The sequence below is a fragment of the Doryrhamphus excisus genome, chromosome 16 (assembly GCF_030265055.1).
Source record: "Doryrhamphus excisus isolate RoL2022-K1 chromosome 16, RoL_Dexc_1.0, whole genome shotgun sequence".
Taxonomy (NCBI): Eukaryota; Metazoa; Chordata; class Actinopteri; order Syngnathiformes; family Syngnathidae; genus Doryrhamphus; species Doryrhamphus excisus.
The window spans coordinates 6182897-6200560 of record NC_080481.1 but is presented as its reverse complement, the minus strand read 5'-3'; the positions used below and the strand labels follow the sequence as shown (position 1 = coordinate 6200560).

Sequence of the window (17664 nt, the reverse complement as noted above, 5' to 3'; positions counted from 1 at the left end):
AAGAGCTACAGAATTTGGAAGAGATCAAAGAAGGTCAAGGGGAGACTTTTGACCATCACCAGCGGAATGTTAAGTGACGAACTCCACAAAGTCCAGGATTAACGACAGAAAACACGGCATCAGGACATCACCAATCTGGGTGAGAGGAAAATTAAGTAGCACCTGACCTTAATTTAGCCAATTCCGAAGTTGGCATTTCTGTAACTAATTAAAGCCTAATCATCCTAATCAATGACACATCCTGGCAAATAGTCTGAAAACATCAAACTGTGTGACCTGCGTAGTTTCCAACTCTGTTTTTGTGATGCTAATTCCCCGCCATCGCCAGCGTGGATCAGCTGATGCCAATTAGCAGCCACCACCCAGGTGTCTACGTAACCTTCACGTTTATTTGTTTGACCCAATGCGTCAGTGCTGTATGATGTGTCATGTGACCCTAATATGAGTGAAATAGTCAACATTCCAGGAGTCAAGCTAGCATATAAAAGGATGGCTTTTGCTGTCCTCGGCATCGAGCATCAGCGCTGCAAAGGTAACATAACAACTTTACATTCGACTTGTCTATCATCGCAAAGATGGCATTTACTCTTGTCGTGTTCTTCGGCCTTTGTGGGATCAGTGGACTGTTGACTGGAGCCGTAAGTCCAAATCTCCCTGCTGGCGTGTAGCTTCTCAGTTATCCAGGTTATGGTAACTGGCATGTGCTTTCTTCTCCACAGTGGTCTTGGCCTCATCATCATGATCATCATCATCATGATCATCATGACATAGGTTGGTAGCTGTGACTAGCGTACTATAAATGACATATGTTATTGCTGTCTTTTGGACCATATGTCTAAATGGTGTTGCAGATGGCTGCTGTCCTCAGGGCTGGACTCAGGTGGATGATCACTGTTACATCTTCCAATCTGAAGTCAGGACTTTTGCAGATGCAGAGGTAGGCAACAATTTCACACAGTCGTAATGTCCAGTCGTACCTCACCACATGGAGTTAAGCATTGGCAAGCTTAAAATACAAGAAGAAGCTGCTTGAAAATAGTGGCTGTCAGTCATTTGGGGAATCTGTATTTACAAGATTGGAGACATGTTTTCTTTGCCGGACCTCCAAAAATATTCCATTTATGAATCAGGAATCCTACTTCACAGAAATTCCTATATCATAGATGGGTGTAGAACTATGAACTGTGATAAAGGAGGGAGTAGTGTAGCTCTGAAACATCTGACTGATCATCGGTTTTTCACTCCATTTCTCCCATTAGAGTGTTTGCAACACTCTTGGCGGGAATCTGGCCTCCATCCACAGTTACCTGGAAAATCTGGCTGTTGCGGGACTGATTAAAGAAGGGGGTGCGGACTATGCTTGGATTGGACTCCATGATGCCATTAAGGTGAAGCATTCCTATTTTTAACAACCCGACTTTGTCCTCCTACATTAACATCTAATCTGACCTCAAACGTCAGCATTATTTCATGATGCTGTAGGACCAGTAAGTCATGTTTCAACATCAGCCATATGGACCATGTTGTGCTGTTGTGTCATCTTTAGAGAAACTCGTTCAAATGTGACTTTGTCTTCCAGATAGGCGACTATATTTGGACTGATGGCACCAACGTTGAATTCCTCAACTTTGCTCCCGCAGAGCCTAACGGCACTGGTGCCTGTGTTGAGCTTTACGTAGCTGGTATGAGTACAATCCTTCAGTTCAGCTCATTGAATTACGGAACGTGCCATCATAGTGCATTGGTTTTCTGGTCTTTTTCACAGATTTCAGATTTTTTGATGAGGACTGCACCATATTCCACCCGTATGTTTGCACCAGGGAGACCTACTGTGGCCACCACTAATCAGACCTCCTACCAGCATCTTCTGGAACAATGTCTTTCATTGACCACCATGACTCCACTCAGTCCATATCAAACTTTACTGGTGTCTTTGTAACTCTGGGTTTACTATCACATGTTCTTCATGTCTTCTACACTGTTCAGTCATTGGCAGCAGTCGGTCAAACACATTGGAAACCTCAAAGATGATCTCTCTACAAAAGAAAACTGAAATAAAGAAACCGGTCTGCAGTAAAAATGTGTCTTGTTTGAGTATTTCTGTCCTCAACATTCATTTTCAAACCTGGAATGAATATTGATCAGTCAAAGAAAGTATACAATGGGGATATACAGTAGTTGCACACTACAAGTGGCCTCTACTAGTTTAGGATGTACGACTTGCTTCCACGACTCCATAACTCCAAACATCAACCTTGTTCTTCAGCATGACAATGCCCCCCCTCATTCTTCAGCCATCCTTTCAATCTCCAAGACCCTCACTCATGTCTACGTTCATCAGTTCTTGGGAGTATTTGTTTTGTCCCCTCACATAGATAGATAGATAGATAGACTACCTTGATTGTCATTGCACAAAAACACAGTAGTGAAATTGCCAACGAAATGTCGTTGCCTGGCTCCCATATAATAACAGACACAAAAGAAGATAAGTAATAATAAATAATAATAATAATAATGTGGAGAATAAATAGACTATAGACACCAAATATAGAATAGACACCAAATATGAACAACATAATGTGAAGTGCAGCGTGAACAGTAAATTGCCCAAATAATTTAAATAATTTAAATAAATAATAATAATGTAAGTAAAGATAGAGGGGCTTATTTGGCATTCAGCAGTCTGATGGCCAGGGGGGAAGTAGCTGTCTCTGAACCTGGTCGTCCTACAGCGGATGCTGCAGAGCCTTCTCCCAGACGCCAGGCGAGAAAACAGTCCATGCTGGGGGTGTGTGGGGTCAGAGCAGATCCGATGGGCTCTAGATACACACCGGCTGTTTGCTATGTCCTTAATGGGGGGGAGCTGGGTCCCGATGATCTTCTCCGCTGTCCTCACCACTCTCAGTAACGTCCAGTCCGAGGCCTTGCAGCTCCCAGACCAGACGGAGATGTAGTTGGTCAGCAGGCTCTCAATGGTCCCTCTGTAGAAGGTGGTAAGGATAGGAGGGGAGAGGGAGGCTCTTCTCATCCGCCGCAGGAAGTGCAGTCGCTGCTGTGCCTTCTTCGCCAGAGCGGAGGTGTGGAGTGACCAGCCAAGGTTGTCCGTGATATGCACCCCACATGATCCCATACCCATCTCCATCTGTGATCACACCAAAGTGCTGCACACCTTTCCCATCATGACCTCTCTACCTGGCCAGGCTATGAAGGTTCTTTTCTCCTTCTTTGTTGTCTAGTCTCCGCTACAACCAGTCTAAGACAATTGCTATTTGTCGGTGTCTGGCTGGCCCCCTCTGTTTCTGGTCTCGTGGCAGTCTTCCCGCCTCCGGGGTTTCCTACTCGGCAGGTTGGTAGGCGGATGGGAGTTGTGGTCAGCGAGTCGGTGCCGGGTTGGTGCTGTGGCAGAGGGTGGGGCTGGGGTGGGGGTGGGAGGGGCATTCACTTTTGTTTTTTATTTTTTTTTCAATTTTTTTTAAACAAAACGTCAACATTAATACAAACAAACTCAAAAAAAAAAGGGGCCACTGGAGATACACAGTTTACAAGTTAGAATTTCACATTCCTTGTAATGGTGGAATTTGAGTCATTTCCTTGGTTTCTGTCCGTGAACAGTGTCCACTTCACCCATTTTTCTCCACATATGTCTTCTTCAGTCATCAATCTATGTGTTAATAGTTCCATATTGTGTATTGTATTCATCACACAAAGCCAGTCCACCAGTACCGGGGATCTTGGATTAAGCCATTTCACTTTTTGCATCCGTTGGGGTGTCGCTTTTCTGGTGGGCTCTGCCATGCGGTGCATGTGTCTCTGTCCATCCCTGGCACTTTTGGCACACGTGCCTTGGGGGCGTGGTTGCACTCTGCCTCATATGTTGGTCCCGGTTCTCCTGCGGTCTCTGTGGTGTCACTTCCAGGGCTGCCACAGTGATGGATGTGTCGCCGGGGCACAGTCCCTGCTGTTCTGGTGATTGTAGGAGCTGTCTCGAGGTGCATGGCTTGTCTGCGACTCTTGGTGGTCTGGGGGTGGCATAGCTGGTGCAATCTTTGGTGGGGCCCCCTGTGTGGGGTGGCCGGAGGCCATCGCTGGGGGGGTTGGTGGGCCGGACTGGTTGCCATGATGGGCCCGGTGGGGCCTGTGGCCCGTCCTGCAGCTCATGGCTTGCTCCGGGTGGTGCTGTGCTGGCTTGCCCCGCTCGATTGGTCGGTAGTGCAGGTAGTGTGTGTGTGGGCCCCGGTCCTGCCTGCTGCATTGCACCACCTCACATACATGTAGGACCTTGGAGGGTGGTAGCGCGGTTGGCGGTACCTCCCTTGGACTGTCCTGGGTCGTGGGCACCTCTGTGCCCTTGGTGGGGCGTTCAGCAGTCTCCGGGCAGTGGGGTCCATGCACGGTGTGTGCTTGCCTGTGTATGTGTGTGTTGAGTGGATGGGGTGTGCGCGTGTGTCTGAGCAATTTTTTTATTTATTGTTTTTTTTTTAATTTATTGTTTTAATATTCATTATTAGTCAAGGTATCGAAAAGCTTGGATCTCCACAGGTGGGAAGGGAGTGGCTGAAAATCGGCAAATAAGAGCTACAGAATTTGGAAGAGATCAAAGAAGGTCAAGGGGAGACTTTTGACCATCACCAGCGGAATGTTAAGTGATGAACTCGACAAAGTCCAGGATTAACGACAGAAAACACGGCATCAGGACATCACCAATCTGGGTGAGAGGAAAATTAAGTATCACCTGACCCTAATTTCGCCAATTCTGAAGTTGGCATTTCTGTAACTAATTAAAGCCTAATCATCCTAATTAATGACACATCCTGGCAAATAGTCTGAAAACATCAAACTGTGTGACCTGCGTAGTTTCCAACTTCCAAGTTTTTGTGATGCTAATTCCCCGCCATCGCCAGCGTGGATCAGCTGATGCCAATTAGCAGCCACCACCCAGGTGTCTACGTAACCTTCACGTTTATTTGTTTGACCCAATGCGTCAGTGCTGTATGATGTGTCATGTGACCCTAATATGAGTGAAATAGTCAACATTCCAGGAGTCAAGCTAGCATATAAAAGGATGGCTTTTGCTGTCCTCGGCATCGAGCATCAGCGCTGCAAAGGTAACATAACAACTTTACATCCGACTTGTCTATCATCGCACAGATGGCATTTACTCTTGTCGTGTTCTTCGGCCTTTGTGGGATCAGTGGACTGTTGACTGGAGCCGTAAGTCCAAATCTCCCTACTGGCGTGTAGCTTCTCAGTTATCCAGGTTATGGTAACTGGCATGTGCTTTCTTCTCCACAGTGGTCTTGGCCTCATCATCATCATCATGATCATCATGATCATCATGACATAGGTTGGTAGCTGTGACTAGCGTACTATAAATGACATATGCTATTGCTGTCTTTTGGACCATATGTCTAAATGGTGTTGCAGATGGCTGCTGTCCTCAGGGCTGGACTCAGGTGGATGATCACTGTTACATCTTCCAATCTGAAGTCAGGACTTTTGCAGATGCAGAGGTAGGCAACAATTTCACACAGTCGTGATGTCCAGTCGTACCTCACCACATGGAGTTAAGCATTGGCAAGCTTAAAATACAAGAAGAAGCTGCTTGAAAATAGTGTCAGTCATTTGGGGAATCTGTATTTACAAGATTCCTACTTCACGGAAATTCCTATATCACAGATGTGTGTAGAACCAATGAACTGTGATAAAGGAGGGAGTAGTGTAGCTCTGAAACATCTGACTGATCATCGGTTTTTCACTCCATTTCTCCCATTAGAGTGTTTGCAACGCTCTTGGCGGGAATCTGGCCTCCATCCACAGTTACCTGGAAAATCTGGCTGTTGCGGGACTGATTAAAGAAGGGGGTGCGGACTATGCTTGGATTGGACTCCATGATGCCATTAAGGTGAAGCATTCCTATTTTTAACAACCCACTTTGTCCTCCTACATTAACATCTAATCTGACCTCAAACATCCGCATTATTTCATGATGCTGTAGGACCAGTAAGTCATGTTTCAACATCAGCCATATGGACCATGTTGTGCTGTTGTGTCATCTTTAGAGAAACTCGTTCAAATGTGACTTTGTCTTCCAGAAAGGTGACTATATTTGGACTGATGGCACCAACGTTGAATTCCTCAACTTTGCTCCTGCAGAGCCTAACGGCACTGGTGCCTGTGTTGAGCTTTACGTAGCTGGTACGAGTACAATCCTTCAGTTCAGTTCATTGAATTACGGAACGTGGCATCATAGTGCATTGGTTTTCTGGTCTTCTCCACAGATTTTACATTTTTTGATGAGGATTGCACCGTATTCCACCCCTTTGTTTGCACCAGGGAGACCTACCACTGTGGCCACCACTAATCAGACCTCCTACCAGCATCTTCTGGAACAATGTCTTTCATTGACCACCACGACTCCACTCAGTCCATATCAAACTTTACTGGTGTCTTTGTAACTCTGGGTTTACTATCACATGTTCTTCATGTCTTCTACACTGTTCAATCATTGGCAGCAGTCGGTCAAACACATTGGAAACCTCAAAGATGATCTCTCTACTAAAGAAAACTGAAATAAAGAAACCGGTCTGCAGTAAAAATGTGTCTTGTTTGAGTATTTCCGTCCTCAGCATTCATTTTCAAACCCATCACTCTCTCCTAAAACGTCATTGTGTGGCTCATTAGCCCGTTGCCTCTGTAGTTGCCACAGCTCCAAACTTCACCCTTGTTCTTGAGGATTGGCAGCAATAACTCTCTCTATCCCCAGGGGTTATAGTACCCCGCCCCCCCCAAAGAGCAAAAACATACAATCGGTCATCAGGGCCGCTGCATCAGACGGGGCTGTTGTATGTTCAAGGGCACTGAGGGTGGCTTAATGTCTGGCATCTCCGTTGTGGCGGTGGAGTACTTATTTGCCACTAGTGACATACTAGTGGTGTGCAATGGAGCCTGTATTCGTACTCCTGTAAAATTATTTGTAAAATAGTATTACAATTGATAACATTTATTTGAAAAAATATATAAAAAATTAATAATTTCATAAAATAAAAATACAAATAATAATAATATTAATTAACTAGGAATAAATTGACCAATGTTTTTTCATAAATCTACCAATGAAATCTACCAAAAACTACTAATATATCATTGTGAACATGAACCCCCCACACTAACTTAAAAGGTACCAAATACCACACTAGGTCAGGGGGACTAAATAAGTGAGCTCACCTTTATTAACCGAACGCTAACCCATTTCAAATGTTTACATGACATTACTCTGTCTGTGTCACAAAAATGCAATGAAATCATTTGTATTTTAGAAAACATATTGGTTGTGAGCTTTTTTGCAATAAGATAATTAGAAACCAGGAATAATAGAATAATACAATACAATGGCATTTAAAGATGGTATACACATCTCATGAATATTGAAAAGAAATCCTTCCCACGGGTCATCCTTTAGATTGGACAGCACACAAGAGCACACATCCAAATGTGATACAGTACAAGGACGTTTCTCAACACCTTACTTGAGGGTCTCACACACAGCTGCTGTACTTCTGCACTTGCTCGCGGATATGATCTCGCACCACGGTGGCGTTTTCCTTCAGCTCGTCCAGCTCCATCCTCTGCTTGTGAAGCCGATGCTCGTTGCTCTTGAACTTCTTCTCCAGCTCTGTAGAAAGAATGACATGACGAGGAGGATGCACTGAGTAAGTCAAGCAGTCGTCTGATGCTAGCATCTGTTTGACTGACTCTTCAGCTGCTCCATGCCCTTGGCAGCTTTGTTGAGAAGCTCCTCGGCCTCCTTCTTCATGTCCTCGGCCTTCTGCTTGATGTTGTCCAGGCCTTGAGACGCGCCGCCGAGCGAGTCCACCTTCTTCTGCAGCTCATCGTAGCGCCTCTCCGTATCATTGAGGCTCTGTCACACCACCACAATGCAGTACAACTTTTCAGTTACTTTCATGTGCCCTTCAAACTTGTATGACACAAAGATGACAGCATATTTACTGTAGCAGCACCCATTTCAGCAGACTGCCCACCCTACATGCATACAATGACACTGTGATGTATGGACATACTATAAAGTGGGTAACAGGGGTGTGAGGTTGACTAAAGGGGTGCTATTTCATGTCTAGATGGCTCCAATCATGTTAAAAAGTTGATTTAGGTAAACAGGTTTTCTATGTCTTTTTTTCCATTATTATAATAATAATAATAATACATTTTATTTGTATAGCGCTTTTCAAGATACTCAAAGACACTTTACAAAAGAATGAAGTTGAATAAAGCAAGTAAACAGAATAAAAGACACACCAAAATACAACATTCATTGGTTAATACACAGTTAAAACATGAGTAAAAGCGGGGCGGGGCACAGCAGTCGGGTATAAAAAGTTAAACATTAAAAACAGATTTAAAGAGGTGGGTTTTGAGTTGTTTTTTGAAGGTGGGAAGGTCAGGGCAAGCACGGAGTGAATATGTCTACCATATTGGGTAATAGGAGCGTATAGGTGACTATAGGGGTGTTAGTTCATGTCTGGAGGGCTCTAATCACATTAAAAAGTGGATTTAGAAGGTGGTAAACATGTCCTATTTTCTCTTTTGTCTACTATATTGGGTAATAAAAGGTTATAGGTGACTATAGGGGTGTTATTTCATATCTGGAGGGCTCTATTCACATTAAAAAGTGGATTTAGAAGGTGGTAAACATGTCCTATTTTCTCTTTTGTCTACTATATTGGGTAATAAAAGTTTATAGGCAACAATAGGGGTGTTATTTCAAGTCTGCAGGGCTCTATTCACATTAAAAAGTGGATTTAGAAGTTGGTAAACATTTTATTTGCTCTAATGTCTACTATATTGGGTAATAGGGGTTTATAGGTGACTATAGGGGTGTTATTTCATGTCTGGAGGGCTTTAATCACATTAAAAAATGGATTTAGAAGGTGGTAAACATGTCTTATTTTCTCTTATGTCTACTATATTGGGTATTCGGAGTGTATACGTGACAATAGGGTGTTATTTCATGTCTGGAGGGCTCTATTCACATTAAAAAGTGGATTTAGAAGTTGGTAAACATGTCTTATTTTCTCTTATGCCTACTATATTGGGTATTAGAAGTGTATAGGTGACAATAAGGTGTTATTTCATGTCTGGAGGGCTCTATTCACATTAAAAAGTGGATTGAGAAGGTGGTAAACATGTCTTATTTTCTCTTATGTCTACATACTATATTGGGTAATAGGAGCTTAAAGGTGACTATAGGGCTGTTATTTCATGTCTAGAGGGCTCTAATCATGTAACGAGCATGCAAGGATGTTTAGTGTGCTTCAAGAGTGCTGAGATACAAACAAATCCTACAAAGCTGCTTCACCAGTACGAGTTACCGTGTGTAGGAGCGTTGGCATTTCATGACTTCACGTTGGGTTTTTCTCTTTTATCAAAACTTGCCTCCATTGCCATGCCTCCATTGTTGGTTCTTGATGTATAAATCCTCAATGATCCTTGATGATGCCTGTCCCTACCTGCTCCAGAGACGACGCTTCCAGCGTGGCGTTGCTGGCTAAAGCTTTGGAGCCCTTTGCCATCTCCATGTTCATTTCAGTCTTGTTCCTCAGTGCCTCCAGACCTGACGAGAGATTGTTCAGACGCATCATGATGTCCATCTGCTTGTCCTCCAGCTCGGTCAGCCTCTCGTCCACCTGGAGTGAAATACAAAGGTCTCCATGATGTAACGTAGACATCTCCATGCTGATGATACTGGTAATGCACCTGGAAAGTGGCGTTCCTGGTGCCTTTCAGGTTGTCCAAAGCCTCCTTCAGGGCACTTCTTGCTTTCTTGACGGCCTTCTCAGATTGATCCAATGCCACCTTGGTAGTATTGGCGGCATCCTTCACGCTTTCTCCTCGATTCCTGCACGATGGAAATGGACGTTGGCTACCAGACTTCACAGATGTTTTCACATAAGAATTTCCATACTTGGCTTGTTTAGCTTGTTCCAGAAGATGCTTGGCCTCGTTGATGTGCCGTGAAGTATGGTTGATGATGCCCTCGATGTCTGAGAGGTTGGAGAGGCTGTTCTTCATCTCCATGATCAACGTGTCCATCGTGGTCTTGTTGACCGGCAGCCTGACGGACAGGACCTGCAGGGCTACCTTCTCGATGCTGTCTGGATCAGCTCCTTCTTCTGGACAAGCATAGGCAGAGGAACATGAAGCCAAAGCAGCCCTCATCTTCCTTAATATCAGCTTCCATCAAAAGATTTTTGGACGACATTAAAGACATCGTGATGATATGTGCATGTTGCTTGAACACCATATGATCAATATGAGTATCTGAACTTCGGGTTTGGGGGATATGGCTATTCGACAGCCAAGTGCCATATTTTCATGATAACCATTTTTTGGCATTGTTTATGTTGTGGCATGATTGGCTAAATATACAATATATGGCCTGTGAACAGAAAAAGGTAGAAACTAACTTGTTTTCCTGATGAAAGAGCCCATCTTCCTCCTGGACTACAATGTCTACACTGGATAACCAAGAACACAATATTCCGTGTGCCTTGAAAAGTCCAAATCATCCCAAACGGTCGGTACCGAGATTAATTTAGACCAGGTTAGATGTCATTAGGCACACGTAAAGCTCTGGCGGAGGCTTTGTAGGGGAGGGACCAATTGGCGTCTACGCTTATTGGCACTGGAATGACATTGAGCTTTCATCAATCTTGATCGGTGGTTTACCTCAGGTATCGTGTACAGACCTGTGAGGAAATCCCGGATCTTCCTGATCAACTCTTTCAGGCTCCTGTTGGACTTTTCAAAGTGGTCTTTGTTCTTCTGGGCTTTTCCCAGCGTGTTCGTGGCCTGGTTCTTCACATCCTGCGTCAAAGATGCTATTGCCTGGAGCTGCACAGACACAGTCGTGCGTGAGAAGAAGAGGGAGGAACGCCGCCATCGCAAAGAACGTGAGCTACTGCACCTTCATGGCCACGTTCTGCAGGTCATCGTGAGCAGCTTCCAGAGTGTTGCTCGCATTCCTGGCGTGAGCTAAGGAACTTAGAGAAGCGCCAACTGTCCCGTTGCAGCCGTCCCCTCCGCATACACGGTTACCCCCCTTGTCATGGCAACCGGCGCCGCCGCACAGGCTGTCTTGGCAAGTGCCATTGACACCAGGGTTGCTGTGACCACCACACACCTGTAGGGGGCATTAGTGCAGACCATGACTGACCCAGGAAGCACTGGTAAAACAACACAGGTTAAACAATACTGGTCAGAGCCTGAAGATGATGTGATTGTTGGACGTGTGAGTCACAGTGAAGGTTAACTTGACATCTTGGTGTGCAGTCAGGACCAGCAAAGCCTCCTCTGCTGGCCTCATCGCTACCAGGACTACTAGGCTACATTTCAAACTTCATTCATTGATTCATTTTCTACCGCTTTTCCTCACGAGGGTCGCGGGGGGTGCTGGAGCCTATCCCAGCTGTCTTTGGGCGAGAGGCGGGGTACACCCTGGACTGGTCGCCAGCCAATCACAGGGCACATATAGACAAACAACCATTCACACTCACATTCATACCTATGGACAATTTGGATTCGCCAATTAACCTAGCATGTTTTTGGAATGTGGGAGGAAACCGGAGTATCCGGAGAAAACCCACGCATGCACGAGGAGAACATGCAAACTCCACACAGAGATGGCTGACGGTGGAATTGAACCCTAGTCTCCTAGCTGTGAGGTCTGCGCACTAACCACTCGACCGCCATGCCGCCCCATTTCAAACTTATATTGTAGTATTTGGTCTATTAATTGACGTAAAACAATAGTCTTGTCTAAGTTTTCATCTTAGCGTCTCGATCAGGGGGCGGGAACCTATGGATGGATGGATCGATTCCATGTCTGCATCCGACTCTTGCATTTGTAACACAATAATTGTAAGCATATTTTATACTTCCCCTATACAATAACTGTAAGTATATGTTTGGGTCTTTTCATTGATGATCCACTACACTGCACTGCTGATGTCATACGACTTCATGTCCAAAATCCCAACTATACAGAAAGCTAAATCTTTCCTCCAACACGACGCCCTACCTTGTCACTGAGGTGATGGACCTTGTGCTGGACATGATGGGCCTTTTGCTGGAGGTCCTCTATAGATTTGTTATGAGCTGCTACATCTTGAAGGAACTTCTCTTCATTTCGATCCAGCAGCTCTTCAGTCAGGGCGCGCCTTTCTTTCGACTGTTCCACTGGACTGAGTTGACCCGACACGGAGGCATCGCATTTCTTCTCCGCCTCCAACGACTCCTCATAGTACTTCTTGACTTTTCTCCAGTCATCTGCCAAGACACAGTCGAGCCATGTATTCTCATATGCTCTACATGCTCTGTATTTCATATGTTAAGGTGTGCTGATACAGTTTTACGTGATATATGGTACATGTGATGTAAATGACCTCCAAACCCCGAGGTCATGTAGTCTTCCAGCTGCTGCCTCTTGGAAGCGACTGTGACGTTGATGTCCATCAGCTGTCTCTCCAGGTCGCTCAGCGTACTCCTCTGTGCGGCCTCCTCCACCGCTGTAGCGTTAAGCTCTCGAGCGACGCCCATCAGGCGCCCGTCCGTCAAAGCTATCTCTGCCCTGAAACACGAGCACACAATGTTTGACTCGTGTATAAGAGACACATTACTCTCCAGAATTGTCTATGCAGAGAGATGTGATGATAGCCATAGAAGCATACATTTCCCACATGAACATCGGAACCCAATAGAGGGTTTCCAAGTGCTAGACTAACATAATTACAATGATCTCATGTCTTGTGTTAATTTGTTTATCCACCGGCTCAAAACTGCACAATCAGAGAAGATCACCCACAACGAGAGATGAGAACGTCCAGTCCCGGTTGATTTATGCTGACCTGAGATCATCAATGCTCTGCCCAAGCAGCTGATGGACTGCGTCGCTGTCCTCTCGGCCAATCAGATCCCGGACCTGCTGCAACTTCCTCTGCATCTCTTTGATGCGGGTGTCACCAACGCCCGGCGTGACACCACTCTCCAGGATCTTGTTGGCGGTCACCTGGATGTGCTCCAGGTCACGTTTGATCTGGCACACCATGTCATCCCACAGCTGGAAGCAGGCATGACAGCGCACACACTCGGGGAAGACGCCTGTGAAGCCTCGGGCGCATTCATTGCAGCGTTTGCCCGCCGCTCCTTCCTTGCAACGACAGTCCCCGGTGGTGCGGTCACACTGCGCTACTTCTGAGCCCTGAGGATGGCAGTTACACTCTGGGGAGGGGAGAAGACAGACGGTATTCATGGCATCTGCTCTCCAACCACTATTATTCATCTTTAGTATCTTTTCATACCCCCCCCCCCCCAGGGAGATTGGCAAGGGGTCACAGAGAGGCGATCCCGACCAGAAACGGGGCTGTCAGCCCGGAGGGCAGATGGCTGCTGGGGGCTACTCACCAGTGGGCCCAGTGCCGCCCTCACCAAGCAGAAAGGAGCCTGCCCTCGGCCAGGAGTGCCAGTCCCCCACGCCCCCCCCCCTCTCCGCCCCAGGACCCCCCTGCCCAGGGACAGAGGAGGTATCGCCCCCCATCCCGTGGAGGCCCAGGCAGCAGAGGTGACATCATGACATTGTAGAACTCCCACCTGGAATATGCATGATATGATGTGGCGTATTTGATCACCTTGACACGCCACCCGCGGGTCTCCCCAGTGGAGGTGCTCACACTCGGTGCAGTCCTTCCCTCCAAAGCCTGGATGACAGTGGCACTGCCCAGTGAACTGTCCAGGACAAACATCTGTCATAAACAAGCTTGTGTTTGGGAGGCTAGTGAAATCTAGCCTTAATTAGAAGATATCAACCATCGGTTCACCATATTGCAGTGGGTCCCCATGGAGTGTTGTAAGTCACAGTCGCAGGGCTCACAGCCTCGGTCTTGACCGTAGTTCCAGTGATTCGGAGCGCACTGGTCGCAGTTACGACCAGAGACGTTCTCCCTGCACAGGCAAGCGCCAGTCTCCCGGTGGCAGTCGCAATGTCCGTCAACACAAGCCGACAGGACGGTGCCAGCGGTCACGCAGGTACAACCTGAGATCACCAACAGACCACAGATTATATTCAATGGAGAGAAAAGATGTCCAATACACCTTTCTCCAAAACCTACGTCTACAGTCGTGGTCCAAGGCGTTGCCATAGTAACCCTGCTGACACCGTCCACAAGACGGCCCGTCGGTGTGGTACAGGCACTTGAGGCACTGCCCCGTTCTTGGGTCACATGACTCGGGGTCCTGAGTGTCGATGTTGCCGCTGCACTCGCACGGAAGGCACTGGCCGCCAGATTGCTCCGGGTTGCCATAGTAACCAGGGGCGCACTGGTCGCAGCGTGGTCCTAGCGTTAAACAGACAACCAGATTTGTATTTACATCATTTATGGAGGTTAATGGCGATTGGATAATCCGAGATTTTGAGAGTAGAGGCGTGAATTCACAAGAATAAAAGGGAAAAAAGTACATTTAGGATAGGATAGTGGTAATATTAGATGTCATTAGGAGGGAAAACGGAGCATAGCTCTTCAGGAAGGCATTTAGCATTTAGATTAGCTTGCCCTAGCTAGCCCTTCTCTCCACACGCCTAAGGTCACACAAATCCTCCCATTTCATAGGCTGGGAAGTAATTGACTGCTGATGTCATACAACTTCATGTCCTAGTTCCACTTATATGCTAGGACTACGTTAAAAAGCCATAGCATTTCAGTATGTGGAATCAAACTATGGAATGGATTGAGTAAGGACCTCAAACAATGCACAACGATGAGCCAATTCAAGAAACAATACAAGCAGTTGATGTTTGCTAAATACAAGGATGAAGAGTCTTGAACCAGTCATGATGTGCTATACATATCACTATATTGACACTTACTATGGTACCCATTATGTCATTGGATGGTCATATCACCTTGTACTTCGGTACGAGGTGCATTATTAAAAAAAAAAAAAACCTTAAACTGTATTATGGAAAGCAGGAAGTGAACAAATGTAACAGTTACTGATTGTAAAAGTACCAGATGGAGGGGTAGGATTTAATAAGCTTTGCTTCTTCCTACTCCTTTTGGACATGTCAAACTGTGAACTGATTATGGGATGCACTCAATTGTAATCTGATGCATGTTCAAATGAAATAAAACCATTACCATTACTTTTGAATGCTTCTATACCTCTACTTCTGATATGTCCTCCATCTTGAAAGGTGCATGATGGGATCAGGAGGATGATAAACAGTCAGGCTTCATTTTGACCCAAATATATCACAACCGTTTTCTATTTTTCCACACGATGATCAAAATAATGTATGAGCCCGCCCCCAAGCCCGCCCCCGATCTCACCAGCATAGCCGGGTCTGCAGTTACACATAATGAGGCTGGAGGAGAGGTCAGCTTGGCAGGAGTGGCCGTTAAAGTGGTCCGATCCGGGATTACCGGGGCAGTGGCAGGGGCGACAATGGTCCCCTGAGCCAAGCGCCGGGTTCCCAAAGAATCCATTCTGACACCTGGGATGAACAAGCAAGGTTATGGACCACCTTTGTGTAATCAGGTACAATGTCCGTGTACCGCTTACAGTTCACAAAGGCGCCCGGTCGTGTAGTCCCGGCATTCTTGACACTCGCCCGTTTGGGGGTCACAGACGTCCGAGTGGCCGTTGCACTGACAGGGGCTACAGCTGGGGAAGCCCCATTGGCCCGTCTGGCAGTCGGAGCACCGGCGTCCGCTGGCTCCCTGCCGGCACTGGCACTGGCCACTCACCGGGTCACACTGGTGGCTCAGGGAACCTTCCGGATGGCAGTCACAGGCTGGAAAAGAACAATATATCCATTGGAGGGGTAACTAAAGACATAACCCAAAGTTGTCACACTTTATTTACAGTTTGTAGTGGACAAATCACGACTTTTCATACTAGTGACTCACCAGTGCAACCATTGCCTCCAAAGCCGTAGGTTCCTGGAGCACACTGGTCACACTGTCGACCAATCACGTTGGCCTTACAGTGGCACTGACCTCCCATGCGATTGCACTCGCCCGAGAGGGAACCTTGGGGATCACACTGACAGGCTGGAGGAAAAAAAAGTGATGGCAACATTACCCAATGTTCTATAAACATCTGCGGTGTGACCGGTGTCCTCACGCAAGGCGCCGTCGTGAAGGATTGCTGAGATGCTGCAGATGAGTTTGGAACACATGTCGGCCAGGATGGGCATCGGCGTGATCATGAAGGAGTCCAGACACATGTAGCGGATCATCTCCTCTCGTCTCACCTCGGCTGCAATTTCGTTGCCGTGGAAACCAGGAAGTTCTGTGTATTTGGGGATCAGCACCAACTGTTGAAAGACAGCATTAGTGTGTAATTTATACTCATCAATTATGCGGGCGATGACAATCAAAGGATACTTGGCCAACATGCAGAGATATACATATTTCACCTATATTTATTATGGATTGTCAATTGATTACATTTTTTAAATCAGGTTGGATCACTATTTTTGACAGCCCCAATATTGACCTATCACTAATTTTCCAAGCATTTCCTTTGTTTCTTCAGTGAGGTAGGCTGAGGTAGTAATGAACAGAGCGGGTGGGTGGTCCTCTTACAGAGTCGATGAGAATGAAGGCGGTGAGGTGTCTGTGTGTTACTCCATGGCGCTGGAAGCGGATGGCGACCACATAGCGATTACTTGGCTCAAAACAGAAGGGCCTAGGCATCTGGATGTACCTGCAACAATATGAACACACTATAGTCAAAACACACACATGACAATCAGCTCAGAAAGGGACGGCTCGTGTTTAAACCATGCCAACGTTTCAGATCATGAGATTTGCACATTTGGAAGTGAGCCCTAAAAGAAGATTGGATGGCTCAAAACGCTCGGTTCCAAGGGGCGTGGCAATGCTGTTCCTTTGTGATGTCAGAGGACAGACTTCCTTATATGGGCATGGCTGTAGATGTGATGCCCTCCACCAAGCTCTGCTTCTGTGTTTACAAGGCAAGCTCAGAAGGCAGAAGAAAACAGCATTTCACACTCGAAGAATGAATGTGAAACATCTGCCAAACAGTTGCTGAAGCCAGAAGCCGCATGCTCTCGCCAGGAAAGGTGCATTAGTGTCGGTCACGCTGTGCGTCCACGCAGTGCGCTCGCGTGCGGCTTCTGAGCTCCACGGCACCAGCGGTGCCTCTGACAAAGTGTGTCCAACAATGAGTGCTCCGCCTCGGGCAGGCGAGGTTGGAGGAGCCTACTCTTTGAGCTCATACATGGTACGTCAGGAGTCTCCAGCCAGCTCATGATCTACCAGTAGCGCAAAACACTTAGGTCTCCAAAGACTTTATTCATTTATCATCAACTCCTATTACCACTACATCAGAATGTGGGGTTCGGGGACCAATCACAGCCGGAAACGGGCTGTGGGTGGAATAAGTTAAATCAGACAGAATCACACATCCATGGAATACAGCTCCTAATTGGAGCCGCCATTTGAAAGACCGCTGCAGCACTTAAAGTTGAAGTGGAGCCGTGCAAAAAGAAGCCAAGCTTTAGAAGCGGGATGCCGTATGGATGCCTCCCTTGTCGTCAGCTTTGGGGAAGACTGTCCCTCATGGGAA

General features: G+C 46.5%; 3 protein-coding genes across 5 annotated transcripts in view; 2 read left to right on the top strand and 1 right to left on the bottom strand.

Moving 5' to 3' along the window:
* Positions 1-489: 489 nt before the first annotated feature.
* LOC131104707 (lactose-binding lectin l-2-like) lies at positions 490-2061 on the top strand. The gene is made up of 5 exons (XM_058052194.1): positions 490-532; positions 852-937; positions 1260-1388; positions 1580-1682; positions 1766-2061. Exons 1-5 carry the CDS (start codon positions 490-492, stop codon positions 1843-1845), a joined length of 441 nt encoding a protein of 146 aa, XP_057908177.1. The 3' UTR covers positions 1846-2061.
* Positions 2062-4961: 2900 nt separating this feature from the next.
* LOC131104703 (C-type lectin-like) lies at positions 4962-6626 on the top strand. Its single transcript, XM_058052184.1, has 6 exons — positions 4962-5211; positions 5293-5344; positions 5425-5510; positions 5774-5902; positions 6093-6195; positions 6279-6626. The coding sequence occupies exons 1-6, from the start codon at positions 5149-5151 to the stop codon at positions 6359-6361; spliced, it is 516 nt and encodes a 171-aa protein (XP_057908167.1). The 5' UTR covers positions 4962-5148; the 3' UTR covers positions 6362-6626.
* A 585-nt stretch (positions 6627-7211) lies between these two features.
* The window catches only part of lamb2l (laminin, beta 2-like), a 36684-nt gene continuing 26231 nt past the window's right edge, over positions 7212-17664 (bottom strand). For all 3 annotated transcript variants that reach the window (XM_058051130.1, XM_058051131.1, XM_058051132.1), the window contains exons 18-35: positions 16659-16779; positions 16195-16387; positions 15978-16121; positions 15631-15862; positions 15399-15562; positions 14181-14405; positions 13890-14104; positions 13701-13797; positions 12921-13293; positions 12459-12643; positions 12095-12342; positions 10982-11197; positions 10764-10908; positions 9980-10187; positions 9772-9913; positions 9525-9701; positions 7753-7918; positions 7212-7672 (exon numbers count right to left, since the gene is read on the bottom strand). In XM_058051130.1, coding sequence (XP_057907113.1) covers positions 7536-7672; positions 7753-7918; positions 9525-9701; positions 9772-9913; positions 9980-10187; positions 10764-10908; positions 10982-11197; positions 12095-12342; positions 12459-12643; positions 12921-13293; positions 13701-13797; positions 13890-14104; positions 14181-14405; positions 15399-15562; positions 15631-15862; positions 15978-16121; positions 16195-16387; positions 16659-16779 — 3388 coding nt within the window. In that variant the 3' untranslated portion in view covers positions 7212-7535. The remainder of the gene's footprint in view (positions 7673-7752; positions 7919-9524; positions 9702-9771; positions 9914-9979; positions 10188-10763; positions 10909-10981; positions 11198-12094; positions 12343-12458; positions 12644-12920; positions 13294-13700; positions 13798-13889; positions 14105-14180; positions 14406-15398; positions 15563-15630; positions 15863-15977; positions 16122-16194; positions 16388-16658; positions 16780-17664) is intronic.

Bases quoted from the DNA above. Each gene is read 5' to 3' on its own strand.
- LOC131104707 (XM_058052194.1), top strand. From the start codon at position 490: ATGGCTTTTGCTGTCCTCGGCATCGAGCATCAGCGCTGCAAAG. The intron at 533-851 runs GTAACATAACAA...ATGGTGTTGCAG, and splicing joins CGAGCATCAGCGCTGCAAAG to ATGGCTGCTGTCCTCAGGGC. The intron at 1,683-1,765 runs GTATGAGTACAA...TCTTTTTCACAG, and splicing joins TGTTGAGCTTTACGTAGCTG to ATTTCAGATTTTTTGATGAG.
- LOC131104703 (XM_058052184.1), top strand. From the start codon at position 5,149: ATGGCATTTACTCTTGTCGTGTTCTTCGGCCTTTGTGGGATCAGTGGA. The intron at 5,345-5,424 runs GTTGGTAGCTGT...ATGGTGTTGCAG, and splicing joins TCATGATCATCATGACATAG to ATGGCTGCTGTCCTCAGGGC. The intron at 5,903-6,092 runs GTGAAGCATTCC...TTTGTCTTCCAG, and splicing joins GACTCCATGATGCCATTAAG to AAAGGTGACTATATTTGGAC.